The sequence below is a fragment of the Balaenoptera physalus genome (assembly GCF_965194825.1).
Source record: "Balaenoptera physalus genome assembly, chromosome: 17".
Classification (NCBI taxonomy): Eukaryota; Metazoa; Chordata; class Mammalia; order Artiodactyla; family Balaenopteridae; genus Balaenoptera; species Balaenoptera physalus.
The window spans coordinates 11,969,451-11,986,121 of NC_138895.1; the positions used below are offsets into that span (position 1 = coordinate 11,969,451).

General features: G+C 39.5%; 1 protein-coding gene and 1 long non-coding RNA gene across 2 annotated transcripts in view; one reads left to right on the forward strand and one right to left on the reverse strand.

Annotated features, from left to right (window-relative positions):
- Positions 1-9,076, reverse strand: part of ARMC1 (armadillo repeat containing 1) — a 36,236-nt gene extending 27,160 nt beyond the window's left edge. The window contains exons 1-2 of the mRNA XM_082433724.1: positions 8,856-9,076; positions 5,306-5,526 (exon numbers count right to left, since the gene is read on the reverse strand). Coding sequence (XP_082289850.1) covers positions 5,306-5,488 — 183 coding nt within the window. The 5' untranslated portion in view covers positions 5,489-5,526; positions 8,856-9,076. The remainder of the gene's footprint in view (positions 1-5,305; positions 5,527-8,855) is intronic.
- Positions 9,077-9,190: 114 nt separating this feature from the next.
- Positions 9,191-10,329, forward strand: LOC309646923. Its single transcript, XR_014255654.1, has 2 exons — positions 9,191-9,759; positions 9,855-10,329. It is a non-coding gene; the product is annotated as an uncharacterized lncRNA (long non-coding RNA).
- The last annotated feature ends 6,342 nt before the right edge of the window (positions 10,330-16,671 follow it).

Consider the following 16,671-nt stretch of genomic DNA (forward strand, 5'->3'; position numbering starts at 1 on the left):
ATGCTTTTCTCTTAAGATTTAAAGTACATTTTTGTAAGTATTTCCTTCACATGCTGATTCTTGAGGGATTTTATTAGCTGTTCTACAGACTTCCTGATCTCTGATCATTCACTGCAGACTTTAGTACCTGATTCGCAGGGGAATACCTCTGTGAACTACACCATCCAAAACTGCCTTCTCAGTTCACTGACCTTCACATTTCCTACTAGTCCTCTACACTACATTTCCAAAGTGCCTGGTCCTTACCAAAAATGGTACCATCCATGAAATCACAAATCCAACAACCTGTCTCTGACTGCAATCTCCTATCCTTTCTGTAACTAGTCTTACCTTGATTTTCACTTTGGTCCATAAAGGATTAACTGCCAAGGGAACTGCCCTCCCTTCATAAAAAAACTAACAAACAGGACAACTGGAGGAGAAGCAGCACAGGACTGGAGTCCCTCAGAGAAATGATGAGGCAGATCCTACAACTGCCCCATCGTCCTGCTTTGGAAGCAGTTCCAGACTGCAGCACAGGGAGAGGGAAGCCCAGTGAAGTCCAGTGGTCTTGCCAAGTTAGGGAGACAGAGATCAGAGTTGGGGAGGTTAGGGTGGAGTAGTATAATAAAAAATACATATTTGGTCTTCATCTAGTCCCTGGCATAGAGTTCCTAAAACCCTTGGAATTTTTTGATAGGAGTTTGTTATTCATAAGGAGGCCCTTTAGATCACACTTGGGTGAGTTCATGTTGAAGAAGTGAGTTAGGCTGTGGCCCCCAGATGGCCTCAGGATGTGGCTCGTCACTAGAAAGACCCAGTGACTAGAGGGTGGGAACTTTCAGCCCCACCCACTGCCCTGGGAGGTAGGGAAGGGCTGGAAACTGAGCTCTATAAAAACTCTTGAACAAGGAGATTCAGAGTTTCTGGCTTGGTAAATACATCCACCTGCCAGGGTGGTGTGCCCCAACTCCACAGAGACAGAAGTTCCTGCAAGCAGGACCCTTCCAGATCCTGCCCTATGTGCCTGTTCATGTGTATCCTTTACAAAAATCTGGTAAATGCCAAGTAAAGTGGCTTCCTGAGTTCTGGAGCCATCCTAGTAAATTACTGAACTGAGGAGGGGGTCACTGGAACACCCAATTTATAGCTGCTCTGTTAGAAATATGGGTGACCTGATACTTGCAACTGGCCTTTGAAATGAAGGCAGTCTTGTGGAACTGAGTCTTAAACCTGGGGAATTTGATACCTAACTCTGAGTGGTTAGTGTCAAAATTGCATTGTTGGTCACCCAGCTGGTGTCCACAGAGGACATTGGCTGGTGTCAGAAAATACCCCAGGCAGATAGAATTTGCAGAGCAGAGTAACAGAGAGGAGGGATCAGCGCAGCAAGAGAGCTCCAGAGCTCTACAGAGGGGTCCCCCAGAATCTGTGGTTGAATGCTGGCTTGCACTTGCCTGGAGTAAAAGACCAAAGGGCCAGGGACTAAAACCATGAGAAAGAGGGAAAACCATACCTGGACCTCACGCTGGGCGGAGTCTGTGACACCACCCGCCACAAGTGAAAAGACCTCACAATGCAGGAGGGATCAGGGTGGATCCTCAGAAGAGCATCCCATTAGGAGTCCTGAAAGGATCAAACTGATCCCAAGTAGCTTAAGTGCAACCAAGAACAAAGTTGAAGGATATTTATAGGGATACCAAAAAATCCAAAGCCCATACGATAAAATCTGCAATGTCTGGCATCTGATTAAAAATTACGAGACATGAAAAGGAGAAAAATATGACCTATAATCAGGAAGGGGAAAAAAAAATCAATAGAAACAGACCAAGATATGACAGAGGTAAAATCAGAAAATAAAAGCATTAAAATAGCTATTATAATTTTGTTCCATATGCTCAAGGATGAGTAGAAAAACCTAAGTATGGTGAGAAAAAAAAATGGAAGATATTAAAAAGACCCAAATGTAACTTCCAGAGGACAAAACATAATGTCTAAAATGAAAAACACAGTGGACAGGATTAACAGCAGATTAGGCACTATAGAAAAAAAGATCAGTGAGCTTTAAAATGCAGCAATAGAAACTATCCAAAACGAAGGACTGAGAGAGAAAAAAAAAAAGTCTTAAAGAAAAAAAAAAAGGAACAGTGACCTGTGGGACCACATGAGGTATCTAAAACACATACAACTGGAGTCCCACGAGAGGAGTGACAGGGAAGAGACAGAAAAAACTTGAAAAAATGATGAATCACAATTTCTCAAAATTGATGAAAACTATAGATCCAAGACCAACAAATCCCAAGCAAAACAAGAACAAAACCAAAACGCAAAGAAAACCATCCATATTAAGCACATCATAATCATCTGCTGAAAACCACTGATAAAGTCACAAAAGAAGCCAGAAAAAGGCTTATATATTATATGGAGAGGAACAAAGGTAAGAATCACAGCAGTCTTCTCATTAGAAATAATTTGAGCCAGAAGATAAAACAACATCCACGGGACTTCCCTGGTGGTCCAGTGGTTAAGACTCTGCACTTCCAACGCAGAGGGCACAGGTTCGATCCCTGGTCAGGGAACTAAGATCCCACATGCCACTCGGTGAGGTCAAAAAAAAAAAGAAAATGAAACATCTTGTAAAGCACCAGGGGAAAAAAGCCAAGAGCAAAACTGCATTACAAAAAATGTTAAACTTCTTCAGGCAGAAAATAAAAGACACCAGTAGAAATACAAATCTGTATTAAGAAATGAAGAACACCAGAAATGGTAAATATAAAATACACTTGATTTTTAAAACTTTAATCTCTTTAAAAGATAACAGCTTAGAGTAAAAGAAAAAAAAATACTGTAGACTTTTTAAACATACATAGAAGTAAAATATATGACAAAAAAAAAGCACAAAGGATGGGAGAAGGAAATGGAAATATACGGTTGTATGATTCTTACATTATACATGAAGTAGACTGTAACAAGTTAAAGATGTATAATGTAAACCTAGAACAACCACTAAAAAAGTTAAAAACAAAAAGGTATAGCTAATAAGTCAACAGTGAAGATAAAATGAAATTATGAGAACACCGACATATTCTTCAACCTCTCTGGGAACTCTGAGGCCCTGGCTCCCTCTACTCTCTCCTTTCTAGGTCCCTCCATGACTTGACTTCCCTTCCTATTCAGCCCAGCACCTACAGTCTATTGTTTCAACTACTCTCTTGCCAAAATCCTAAACTCCCTTAATTACCAACTTGCCTGGCCAAGAATCAACCCCAAACAAATCCAACTATCTGGCTCTCAGGGCCTATGGCAGGCCTGAAGCAGGGTGAAAAAGGAGTTTCATAAGCTGTAAGCCTCGTATCAATTCAGCGTTACCAAACTAAGCAGCCCCTCAACGCTTGTGAACAATCTCACCATCCTCCGCAGTTAGCAACCCTTCCCATCTTCTGTACCAATGTGAGAGCCTTCTCCTCAAACCCTTCCCACTCCAGCAGCCCCTTGCCTTCTGAATTTAAATAAGTTCAAGTCTAGTCTATTGAAAATAAACAACCCCCTTCAACCCCAGGTCTCTGTCAAGAGACCAACACACTCTCTCCTCTCACCCTTATTCCAATTCTCATTGAAATAGGACCCAAACTAGGGGCCACGCAAATTTCCCCATTTGTTACTACTGTTCACTCATATCAATGTCTGTTTTGCCTAAATAAACGTCATTCTATGAAGGTAAAATAGGAAATCTGTATTATGTACTTTGATTTTTGAAAAGAAACAGCCTATATTATTTTTCTGTATGAACTTGTGAAATTACACTAAATGGGAATTGATCATGGGTCCTTAAGTAAAGGACAATGAGTTTAAAATTTTCTATGACAGTAATTTTCTTTTAAACTTTTTGCTGTGAAAATTTCAGAAGACACAAAAGTAGAGAAAATGTGTGGTGACCCCCATGTATCCATCATTCAGCTTCAACAATTATCAACCACTAGGCAATCCTGTTTCATCCATCTCCCCTGCCGCTAACCACACTGGAGCATTTTATAGCAAATCTCACAGAACATTTAATTTCATTTGTAAATACTTCAGTATATCCCTAAGAAGTTAATGTTTTTTAAAAAATTAACTTAATGATAATACTATTATAATACCCTGCAAAAGCAATAAGTGGTTCTTTAATATTATCTACTGTCTTGTCCACATTCATTTCAAGTTATCTAAAACTATGTTCATGGGTTGATTTGTTCAAATTGGGATCCAAGTCAGGTCCACGTATTACACCTGGCTGATATGTCCCTTAAGTCTCTCTAAATCTGTAACAGTTACTGCTATGCCTTTCGCACACCCCAACTGCCTTTTTAATGCAATTTATTGTTCACTGAACTGGATTATTTGTCTGCCAGAAATTTTCACATTCTGTATTTGCCTGATTGCTTTGTATTGTTCTTTAACATGTTTCTCTAGCCCCCATATTTCTCATAATATGGTAGTTCCTTGTGCATTATTAGCTATGATCCTGTATATTTTCTCTTTTCTTCTCCTTTATCTTTCCTTCCCATCTTGTGTTAAAACAAGTGCCACATCCATCTACTAATGGATAAGCAATCTGGCACACCTATATGATGGAATGAAGGAACCATAAAAAAGAATGAAGTACTGATACATGCTACAATGTGGATGAACCTTGAAAACGTTATGATCAGTGAAAGAAACAAGTCACAAAGACCACATATTATATGCTTCCATTTATATAAAATCTATACAGGCACTTTTGCCAGAGATACACGCAAATACAAAGAAATAGGAAGTCATGGCTACTTAGGGAAAGAGGGTGGGGCTGAGAAACAACAGGTAAAGAGCAGAGTTTCTTTCTGAGGTGATGAAAACGTTCTAGAATTGATGGTGGTGACGGCTGCACAAATCTGTGAATACACTAAAACCCATCGAATTGTACACTTTAGGTAAATTGCACGGTATGTGATTACATCTTAACAAAATTGTTACAAAAGAAAAACAAAACAATAAGTGCCTCTTTGAGTGTCTTTCTGTACTGATATAATATAATCCTTAAGATTTCTTAAGTGAAAAAAGGAAGTTGCAGAACATTCCATGCATGTAGTATGCTACCATTTGTGTCAAAGAATAAAAACAATATAGTATGCTACCACTTGTGTAAGAGGACTACACGTACATACGTTTGCACGTACAGAAATACATACAAACTTACTATTATTTGCTCTACACTTTTCACTTTTTACCACGTCATCTAGTACTTTTTCAAATTCTCCTTAATTGCAAAATTATAACACTGAGACTGAAATTACTAAAGGCAACTTACGAGCAAAGCCGAGTGGACGACAGGGGGGTTGGGATGGTCCATAAATAAAATAAGGCCGGGCAGACATCCCTGATCCTGGACAATGGCTCTACGGTTTAATGGATCTGCTGCTAGATCCCGGAGCTGGTTAACTACCGAGAGAGCATCAGGTTCTTCATTCATGGTGGAGGAGGACGAATTCATCTTCTATGCCATACACATGAACAAAATCTTCTTAAATTCTGTAGAAATGGTTGGCAAAGTTAGTTCTAGACTGGTGAGGTATATTATGGCATTTGTTAAATAATCAGAATCACAGCACTTTCAGAAAGAAACAGATGAATCTAAATCACAAAAGCTTAAGCATTTGGCAATTCCAGTCTGAGAACATAGGAAGCTAACTAAAAAAAAAAAAAAAAAAAAAAATCAAGTTATTTATGTGTGCACAATGTTTAAAGAACATATGTCATCCTCATTATTCCAATTAACTTTTTAGCAATACATACTTTAACACCAAAGTCACAATAAACAAGATCTTTACAGTTCAAACTTATAACCTTTGCTACACTTCTCAAACTGTAACACTGCCAGTGTTTTTTTCCTCTAGAACAATTCCGGAGCCTAAGACAAGTGTCTCAGGGAAAAGTGGCTGGCTGACAGCTTTTTTTCTAAATCATCTGTGAACAAAACCCAGTTTACTGGGTTTACAAAAGATAACATCCCTTAAGAAGAAGGAGGGAGTCAAAGAAGGTCATGAACAATGAAGCCAAGAAGGGGACCTCGCCCTGTGCCTCGGACCAGTGGAGTCTTCGAGATCAGGGTGGATCTGAACAGAATCTAACTACACCTGTCTGTCCCTGAGTGGGCCAAACTCAGAAGAATGAAACAGATTTTGAGGTGAGGTAATTCATTTGGCAGATAAGGAAACAGTCACAGAGAAGTTAAATAATTTGCCCCAGCTGACAAAAGCTAGTTAGTATAGAACTGGGCTAAAAGCTTATTTATTATCTCCTAAACTGGTCAGCAGTCGTTCCACTTCCCATACCTTCCTTTTAAACTAAGCATACCTTTTTCCCACAAAAGTAAACAAAATATTTTAGAAAATGTAACATGATAAACATACAAGCCGAAATACAAAATAACAAGGAATAATTTTCACAGATGCAGAAAGTTAAAAATAGTAACTTCCATTAACCAAGTTACACAATATATTTCTTATTAGGAAGAATATAAAGGTGTTGGGGGAGGAATTCCCTAGCGGTCCAGTGGTTTAGACTCTGTGCTTCCACTGCAGGGGGCACAGGTTCAGTCCCTAGTGGGGGAACTGAGATCCCGCATGCCATGCAGCAGGGCCAAAAAAAAAAAGAATATAAAGGTGTAAATACTTTCCACAAAGTAATTAGTTAGTTTAATGCTAATTTCAAAAACCATGCCAACTGGGGGAGGCGGGCTGGGAAATTATTCTGTAACTCCAGACAGCCTACTAAAGTTATCTGGGAGGAAAAAGGTAATAAAGCTGAAATGGCCTTCCCATATATTGAAATATACAAAGATATAAAGAGTAAAGCAGTAGTACGGGGTGGAAGGTAGTTGAGAGATACTTCTCCCAGGAAAGCTGTTTATACAGTCCATCAAAGAAAGCAGGCTCTACGTGAATCAGACCCAGACTCCACCACTTGGTAAATGTGATTTTAGGCAGATCGCCTAAACTCTTTGTCTCAGTTTCTACATCTGTAAAATGGGATTAGTCATAGCAGCTTTCAAATGGTATACTGTCCAGATGAAATAACAATACACGTAAAAGGCTTAGGTGACACATTGTAAGTGCTCAATAAATAATGGTTGTAAGTTACATGGAGTCAAAAATCAATGAAAAATAGTAAGATTATTCAATAAAGGGTATTGGAATAACTTCTAAGCAATTTAAAACCACTGCTAAGATCTTTAACTCATAACACATGGGGGAAAAATCATATCCCAGATAAAATACTTTAAAAGTTAAATTTTTGAAGTTTGCAAGCAAGCGTAAAATAAAGGACTCAGAGAAAACAAGGCTTCAACAGGATAGTATTTGGCAGATAATTTTCTCAAAATGAAAATATAGTTGCTTCAGCAATTTTAAAAAGGATTTAACAAAAAAGCAATAGACTGAATACTGTTCACAGAAATAAGACTGAAAGGTTTGCCTCTTAGGTGCTTCTATTATCAACATCCTGAATATCGCTGTTTACAAGCCAGCTTATGCATGAACTTTATGTGCTGTCACCAGCACAAATCCTATCAAAAATGAAAACTGCAGAACCAATCACTGGCCCAAAGGTCCAAGAACCAAGTCACATTTAAGAACCAAATACCCAGAGTAATGGCCTTTTGCATACAACACTGGCCTTGAAACTGGAGCGCTCCATTCTCATCTAAGTACTTAGAGAACCACTCAGTGGGAATGATTCTGAAAGTTATAGCCTTTCCTGTTCCTTTGAGATGAACAGAAGCCAAGAGTTAAAACATCTAACCTTACCAGCCCATTCAGAAGGAGAGGGCTCAAATTAGGATCTGCCCAGGAAAATGTAGGGAATAACACAAGGTATACAATCTTATTTTAAAAAGCCAATTCTAATTCAGTAGGTGGGGTGAGGTCTGAGATTCTGCATTTCCAACAAGCTCCCAGGTGAGGTCTATGCTGCCAGAATGACACTTTAAAAAGCTAAGAGTTAAGTGATAGATGTGAGGCACCTGTAATTAGGCAGCTGCCTGAAAGATTTTCTTTCAGCCAAGATGTACCATTCAACTCAAAGAATTATTTAGCTCTCATATACAGAGTTTAACATAAATACACAGAGCTACACAACCACAACTTAAATCCATATTCAGTTAAGTGAGTTTTTAAAAAAACAACGTAAGCAGTGACATCAAATCTGGCTCGCCCTTTACTAGCAACTAACTCTTTGAGAAGTTGGGTTACCTCCCTTGAGCCTCAGCTTCCTCTCATAATAATCCTGAGTGGTTGTCAGGATCAAAGAAAATAAGAACTTCAGATGGTGCTAACAGTACCAGCAATTACCAAACAAGAACAATACTTGATCCTGTGGGAACCTCTATTTGGCCACGTGTTGGGGTACACACATAAGTACACTACCACGAAAGCAGCTGCTGTAGGCACAAACGCCCCCAAGAACTGTTTTTAAAATACAGAGATGTGAACGCTGGTCTCGCTTCAATGAAGCCGAACCCAACCATGTCCTTCTGCTCTTAGTAGACACGCAGGGGCACAAAGCTAATAGAAAGTTACGAAAAGAACAACCTGGAGGGATGAAGAAGAGAGATGACACCTATTAATAATGTTAGGGTTTGTGAAAATCGGACGTGCAGGGGGGACGGGGAGGAAGTGAACAAAGCTAACATTTTCCCAGGGCACGTGGGAGCAGAGAGCTTTAAAGCGCCTGGAGGGACACACTGCCTCAAGGCAGGCAGAGCGCCCCGCCCAGACAGACTGGCCGCCTGCGTGCAGGGGCCGCTTTCTGCGGCCTTCCCGGCTCCACCGCTTTGTCTGCCGTCGCTGGACCCTACTTACCGCTCCAGCGTTCTAGGAATCCGGAGCCTGCCGCAGCATCAGGGCCACACCAACGGATAACGTAGAGGAACCAGCAGGCGCGGAGCGAGTCCCTCCTTTCGCAGACGCGGCCTCGGTGATGACAAACGACCCTGCTGACTTTAAGAGCCAAAAAAGCTAGGACGCTGGCGGGGTAAGGCCTTATGGACTCTTCCCCATGACCCAGCCACCTCGGCCGGTTCTGCCCTCCCACTGGCTAATACCATTCCACAGAGAGTAAGACATCCAATCCGAGAAGGCCTTCTTAGACTAAAGCGCTCATTGGTGAACAAGGGAAATGCCCGAAGCGGTGAACAGGAGGGTCTAGGGAGAACCCGGGAAGAGTGAATTGGACCCAACGACTCTCCGTCCATTAAGCGCTAAGCAATGAAACGTGGTTCCCCCTGAGAAACCGTCGGGCTTTCCCGACTACAATTCCCAGCGTTCCTGCGGTAGAGGAACCTGTCCCCTCCGGCCTTCAGAAATTCAAATTGAACGTAACTTCTCTAGCAACTCTTTCGCTTCCAATAGGGCAGCTTTGTAATATTTCATTGGCTTCTGTGAGTCTTAATTCAGAATCTTTTCAAATTTTTTTCTTTTTACTGAGGACAGTAGCACTGTCTTCGTTGCAGCGCGAAGGTAGCAAAGTACAGTTTTTTGTTTCTTTTAAATAGAAACTTCTTTTTGGAACTTTTTTTTTTTTGTAAGGAAAAAGAGCCTTATGATCAGGGAATTTTCTCAAATTCGTGAAGAACTATTTTTAAAACATTGTCTTCTATTTAGTTTATCAAAGTAAGGGTTTAAATTCTTGTTTTATTCATGGCAGTCACTGAAGTTTTTGTTCTGTTTAGGTATAGGTTTTATATTCTTTAATATATCTCTAAATGTAAGTATAATTTAAATCCCACAGGCCAGTCTGATTATAATGCTTCCGTTGCACTCAATAACCTCACTGAAAAAATTCTGAATTCTCTTTCACAGTTTGATTCTGCCACGTACCTCCTATATTAAAGTCCGAAGGAATTTGAGAGGCCTCTAATGGAGAAAGAGTGTGAGTGAGAATAAATATCCCCGGCTGTACAGTAGTCTCTCCTAATGTTTCTCCAATTCGTCTGTAAGTGAATTTAAAAACCAAACGGTTACTTCAGCCCAAATTCCTTTGCCTTCACTTGTCCTTCGTTATCCTTCTCTTCCTCCTAATAAGCTCAAGCCAAAAGGGGCAAAGTTGAGTAGAAAAGATCTCTTTCACATTTTTGACCTATAGCAAAAACACGTCTGGCTGGTTGCTACTTTCCAAAGTCACAAGAGGGAGTGGTAGTAAGTGAATACTGAATCTAAAATAAAAAGGAGAAAAGAGATGGTGCATGATGTCCAGTGATAGAAGCACCAGCCTCATTTGTAAAAATCAGCCAGACCAATTAACTGCTGGAACTGAAAAAGAAAAGAAAGAAAGAAATAGGAAAAAAAGGAATCATAAATGTAGAAAACTGTAAAAAATATAAGAAGTACAAAGGGCAGAGTCAGGTTAAACATAGCCCATTTGATTGAGTAAATTAAACTTTGTTCAGTATTATCAAAAACAATAACCCAGGAAAATAAACTTGCTATTTTTGCTGAGATTAATTTGTATATTAGAAAAGGAAAAGTCATTTGGGGTTTTCCCAACTAATTATTGATGATATAGGTTTTTGGCACCACTCAGAATATATGTTCAATAGAGTTTTTGACTTTTAGAAGTTCACAATCTTAAGTCAAATATAGTCACACTTCCACATATATACAATGGAATATTACTCAGCCGTAAAAAAAGAATGAAATAATACCATTTGCAGCAACATGGGTGGACCTGGAGATTATCATACTAAGTGAAGTAAGTCAGAGAAAGACAAATATCATATGATATTGCTTATATACAGAATCTTAAAAAAAACAAAAGACAAATGAACTTATTTACAAAACAGAAACAGACTCACAGAGAATGAACTTATGGTTACCAGGGTGGAAGGGTGGGGGGAAGGGGTAGATTGGGAGTTTGGGAATGACATGTCACATTGCCATACTTCAAATAGATAACCAGGGACTTCCCTGGTGGTGCAGTGGTTAAGAATACACCTGCCAATGCAGGGGACACAGGTTCGAGCCCCGGTCCAAGAAGATCCCACATGCCGTGGAGCAACTAAGCCCGTGCACCACAACTACAGAGCCTGTGCTCTAGAGCCCGTGAGCCACAACTATTGAGCGCATGTGCCACAACTACTGAAGCCCACACACCTAGAGCCCGTGCTCCACAACAAGAAAAGCCACCGCAATGAGAAGCCCGTGCACCACAACGACGACCCAACACAGCCAAAATAAAATAAAATAAATAAATTTATTTTTAAAAATTTAAAAACATAGATAACCAACAAGGACCTACTGTAAAAAAAAATAATAAAAATATAAAATAATAAAAAAGTAAAAAAATAAACATTTGTAGCTGGAAATAAATAAATAAATATAGTCACACTTCTGACTTTACAGTATCGAAAAGACCAGTTCTTCCTAGCAAACTGCCATTACAGAGAGTAGGTGACTGACGTTAAAAAGCAGGGAATGTATTCACAAAAAATAATTACCAGTTTCATAAGCACTATGGATTGTAAGCCACAGGAAAGTCTTTTAAGGTTTTAAGAATTTATATCCCCATATTAAAAATGTATGAACTCAACACCAGTGAAGTTATACTACCTGCCATTGTGAGTCATTGCTTGTGTTTAACCTCAGTCAGGACACAGCTGGAATGTCAAGTTTCTCAATGGCTGTGTTGCTTAAGACACATGAATCACATAATGGCAGTTTTATTCATTCAATTATTTAACAAACATTTTTGAAACACGTACAATGTGCCAGAGACAGTCTTAGCAATGGGTTCAAAGATGAGGAAAAACATAATCACTGCCCTCAAAGAGCTCATGGTCTAGTGCAGTGGTTTCCAAAACTTTTTGATCAAGCATCCCTTTCAGCTTAAAAAAAATTTTCTGAGCACATAGCTATGATATATGTATATGTATTTATTTATTCACAAATGCTATACATATACTGATGTAGACTTTAAAATATGTCAAAATAGAACATTTTAAAGGATGAGAAATAATTATAATAGAAGCACTGAATATAAAATTGTATCCATTATTACCTCATTTACCAAAATATTGAATTCCAGATGGATTAAACACTCAAGCATAAAAAATAAAATATTAAAAATCCTTTAGGAAAATATTGGAGACTACAGCAAAGAAGTAGGGGAGACCTTAAACGAAAGTGGGAACCAAGAAATTTTTATAAAAACGAAGAAATGGTCATATTTGACTTGTTTTAAAAAAACATTTTTTTGGTATGGAAAAAAGATACATAAGCAATGTCAATGATAATAGATTTGGGGGTAAATTTGCAACTCGGTGGGCAGATAGTAACATTCAACAATTGATTACAAATTGGGAGTTCCCTGGCAGTCCAGTGGTTAGGACTTGGTGCTTTCACTGCCGTGGCCCAGGTTCAATCCCTGGTGGGGGAACTAAGATCCCACAAGCCACTAGGCCAAAAAAAAAAATTGATTACAAGTTGTCAAGAAGGGCGTAAATAACCCTATGGAAATTGGGTTAAGAATATAAATTGGTATTTAATCAAGAGAAAATCCATATGGCCAATAAGCACGAAAAGACATTTAAATTCACTTGTAATAAGGGAATGCAAATTAATATAACAATGAGAATAATCACTTGACGCTGATCAGACTAGCAAAAATCAAAATGACACAAAGTTGCTGGTGGGGATACTGGGTAGGAAGAGGACTTTCAGGGAATGCTGTGAAAATGTAAATTATTACAGCCATTTAGAACGCAATCTAGAAAAATCTATTATTAAAAATAATTCATATTTGATACAGCAATTCATTTCTCAAGAATCTAAACCACAGAAACAAAAAGCACCAGTATATAAAGACAGTAAGAACAAAGATGTTTATTGTAGCGTTGTTCATGTTGGAAAAAAAACAAAACAAAAACCCTGAAACAACGCCAACAAAAAAATCCAACATCAAATGAATACATATCAATAGTAGAATGTTTTAGTAAATGATGGTATAGCTAAAGACCATGGACCATTATGAAAACTATATTAGAAAGTCATTAAGAAAAGGAAATTAGGGACTTCCCTGGTGGCGCAGTGGTTAAGAATCCGCCTGCCAATGCAGGGGACATGGGTTCGAGCCCTGGTCCGGGAAGATCCCACATGCCACGGAGCAACTAAGCCCGTGTGCCACAACTACTGATCCTGCGCTCTAGAGCCTGCGAACCACAACTACTGAGCCTGCGTGCCACAACTACTGAAGCCCGCACACCTAGAACCAGTGCTATGCAGCAAAAACCTACCGCAATGAGAGGCCTGTGCACCGCAATGAAGATTAGCCCCTGCTTGCCGCAACTAGAAAAAGCCCGCGTGCAGCAACGAAGACCCAATGCAGCCAAATAAGTAAATAAATACATTCAAAAAAAAAAAAAAAAGACTGCCTTGGCTATTTGGGGGTCTTAAAAAAAAAAAAAAAGAAAAAGAAAAGGAAATTAGAGCTCTAGGAAGAGAAACAATAACAAATATCCTACACATGTTTATATATCTTTATATGTTATTGTGTGAGCATGGAAAATATATAGAGAAATATGATCTAGGTTTTCAGCATATATTACATGAATAAATAGGGTAGGATCTGGGGACTAGGAGACCACCACACCAAGAAAAGCTAAAAATAAATAAAGTAACTTTGGGAATTCCCTGGAGGTCCAGTGGTTAGGACTCTACGCTTTCACTGCAGGGGGCCCGAGTTAGATCCCTGGTCCTAAGAAAATAGGATCCCACAAGCCACGCGGCATGGCCAAAAAAATAAAAAAAAATAAGGTAACTTTACTAGGGGGTTGTAAATTTAGTTTTATATATAATGTATAAATTTGCATTAAGTAAAATATATGTAATAAAGTGTATCTGTGTGTTAGGTTAAAAGGCAAAAGGGTATTTAGCAGTTCCAAGGAGCTATTGTACTTTTGTAAGTATGAGAGTGACAAACTGGGGGTCACCAAACAGTCTGAGGAAGATACATAGGAGGCGGGAGGCTGGTGGGGCAACCAGTGAGCCCTGCTTAGTGCCTCATTGTCTGTAGGACCTAATTCAAAAAAGCTACATGGTGCCCTATGGTTCAGACAAATCTGAGTTTGACTACTTGCTGGCTGTATGACTTTGTACTAGTAGTCACTTTGCTGCTGAGGACCTCAGTCTCTTCTAAAAAACAGAGATCACGGCACCTGCCTTCCAAAATTGCTGCGGAAATTAGATAAAATAGTGTAAGTGAGAGCACCCAGACCAGTATCTAGAAGATGTTCCATAAATGTACATTTAGCCCCATGTCTCTCTGTAAAACATCTGCGATCTAGGAAAGATCTGATAAAAGCTAATTTATAATGATAAAATTCAAGAGTGCTCGAATACTGGGGGGAAAAAAAAGAAATGTCACTGGTTACCTTTAGAGAATTTGAAGGAACCAACTCATTTTTCTGAAAACTGCTAAATAAAGAGAGAATCAAACCAAGCATTAAATTTGCCTTTCTTAAATGTACTACACTTCAGTGAAACAGAATTGTTGACATGAGATAATTATTCTGAAAGCTGGTAGCTATTAAGAAACCAGCATCAACCTGCTTTCCTTTACAAACATGCCTCAAGGTAACCAATTAGCTAACAAATGAAAAGGGGTGATAACACATCCCTTTGTGTTACTGTTTCGCAAACCGTAATCAGATCACGGATCTAGGCAGTGATCATCAGTAGCTGTTAATGTTACAAAAAGAAGCACATGAACATTATGTAGCTTCTGATGTAAAAATACACCACCACATATGAAGTATTCTTGCCAAAAAATTGAGCCTGAATCAGATCAAGCCTTTATATCTAATGAGCAGTTTACAGAAAATACAAGGAGACAAAGGAATTGTTAAATGTCACCATAGGAATGCAATCAGCAGAGTCCTGAATGTGGGAAATTTCTATGGGACAAAAGTCTCAGTTTCTTCACTAAAACAAAACAAGAAATAGTGGGGGGGGGGGGCGGGGGGGGCGTGCTATGTAGATTAAAACAGATTTCAGAGATGTATCCACAAAATGTAATGCGTGGCTTTGTTTAACATTCCAATTCAAAGAAACCAACAATAAAAAAAATTAAAAATAAATGAGACAACCAGGTAAATGTACACACTGAATTGATGACATTAAGAAATAATTATTAATGTTTCAAGCCTGATAATAGTATAGATATGTTTTTCAAAAGACTCCTTCCTGGCGCTTTCGCTGCCAGGGGCCTGGGTTCAACCCCTGGTCAGGGAACTAAGATTCCGCAAGCCGCACGGTGTGGCCAAAAAAAAAACAACAAAATAAAAAACAAACAAAAATAAAATAAAAAGACTCCTTATCTTTTAGGGATACACACAGAAATATTTATGGTTGAAATGACATGCCTGAGATTAGCTTCAAGAGAATCAAAGAGTTTGCTCGTATGCGGCCTTGTGGTTTATTCCCTGGCATCACCTCTAAAAAAGAAACAACAAAAAGAGTCAAAGAGGCCAAGAAAGAGCATAGTTGAAACCAATAGGAATAGGTGGCTGGTTGTTGAAGCTGTGTGATGGATATATGAGGATTCATTGTACTGTGCTTTTTACTTTTGTGTACGTTTAACATTTTCCAGAATTACAATTCTTTTTTAATAAATTTATTTATTTATTTACTTATTTATGGCTGCGTTGGGTCTTCGTTGCTGCGCGCGGGCTTTCTCTAGTTGCAGTGAGTGGGGGCTACTCTTCGTTGCGGTGCACGGGCTTCTCATGGCAGTGGCTTCTCTTGTTGTGGAGCACAGGCTCTAGGTGCACGGGCTTCAATAGTTGTTCCACACGGGCTTCAGTAGTTGTGGCTTGTGGGCTCTAGAGCGCAGGCTCAGTAGTTGTGGCGCACGGGCTTAGTTGCTCTGCGGCATGTGGGATCTTCCCGGACCAGGGCTCGAACCTGTGTCCCCTGCATTGGCAGGTGGATTCTTTTTTTTTTTTAATAAATTTATTTATTTTATTTATTTATTTTTGGCTGCATTGGGTCTTCGTTGCTGCGTGTGGGCTTTCTCTAGTTGCAGTGAGCGGGGGCTACTCTTTGTTGCGGTGCGCGGGCTTCTCATTGCAGTGGCTTCTCTTGTTGCGGAGCACAGGCTCTAGGTGCGTGGGCTTCAATAGTTGTGGCACGTGGGCTCAGTAGTTGTGGCTCGCGGGCTCTAGAGCGCAGGCTCAGTAGTTGTGGCGCACGGGCTTAGTTGCTCCGTGGCATGTGGGATCTTCCCGGACCAGGGCTCGAACCCGTGTCCCCTGCATTGGCAGGTGGATTCTTAACCACTGCCCCACCAGGGAAGTCCTTGCAGGCGGATTCTTAACCACTGCGCCACCAGGGAAGTTCCCAGAATTACAGTTTAAAAAAAAAAAACCATTTAAAAACATAAAAAAGAGATTTGTGGGTCAGTGTCTATCACAAGATCTGGTTTAGAGAAGGAAATATCTCAATCTCTGGAACGCAGTGACCTTTTGACCTATTTGGATATACATCTTTAAGGATATACTGTACATCAGATCGCTTTGTACACTGATCTGAGAAAAATAGTTTCAAGGCTCAAAACAACCAAATATATCCAACAGTACATGATTAAATCACAATAGCTTAACAATTCTTCATTGGACACCATGGT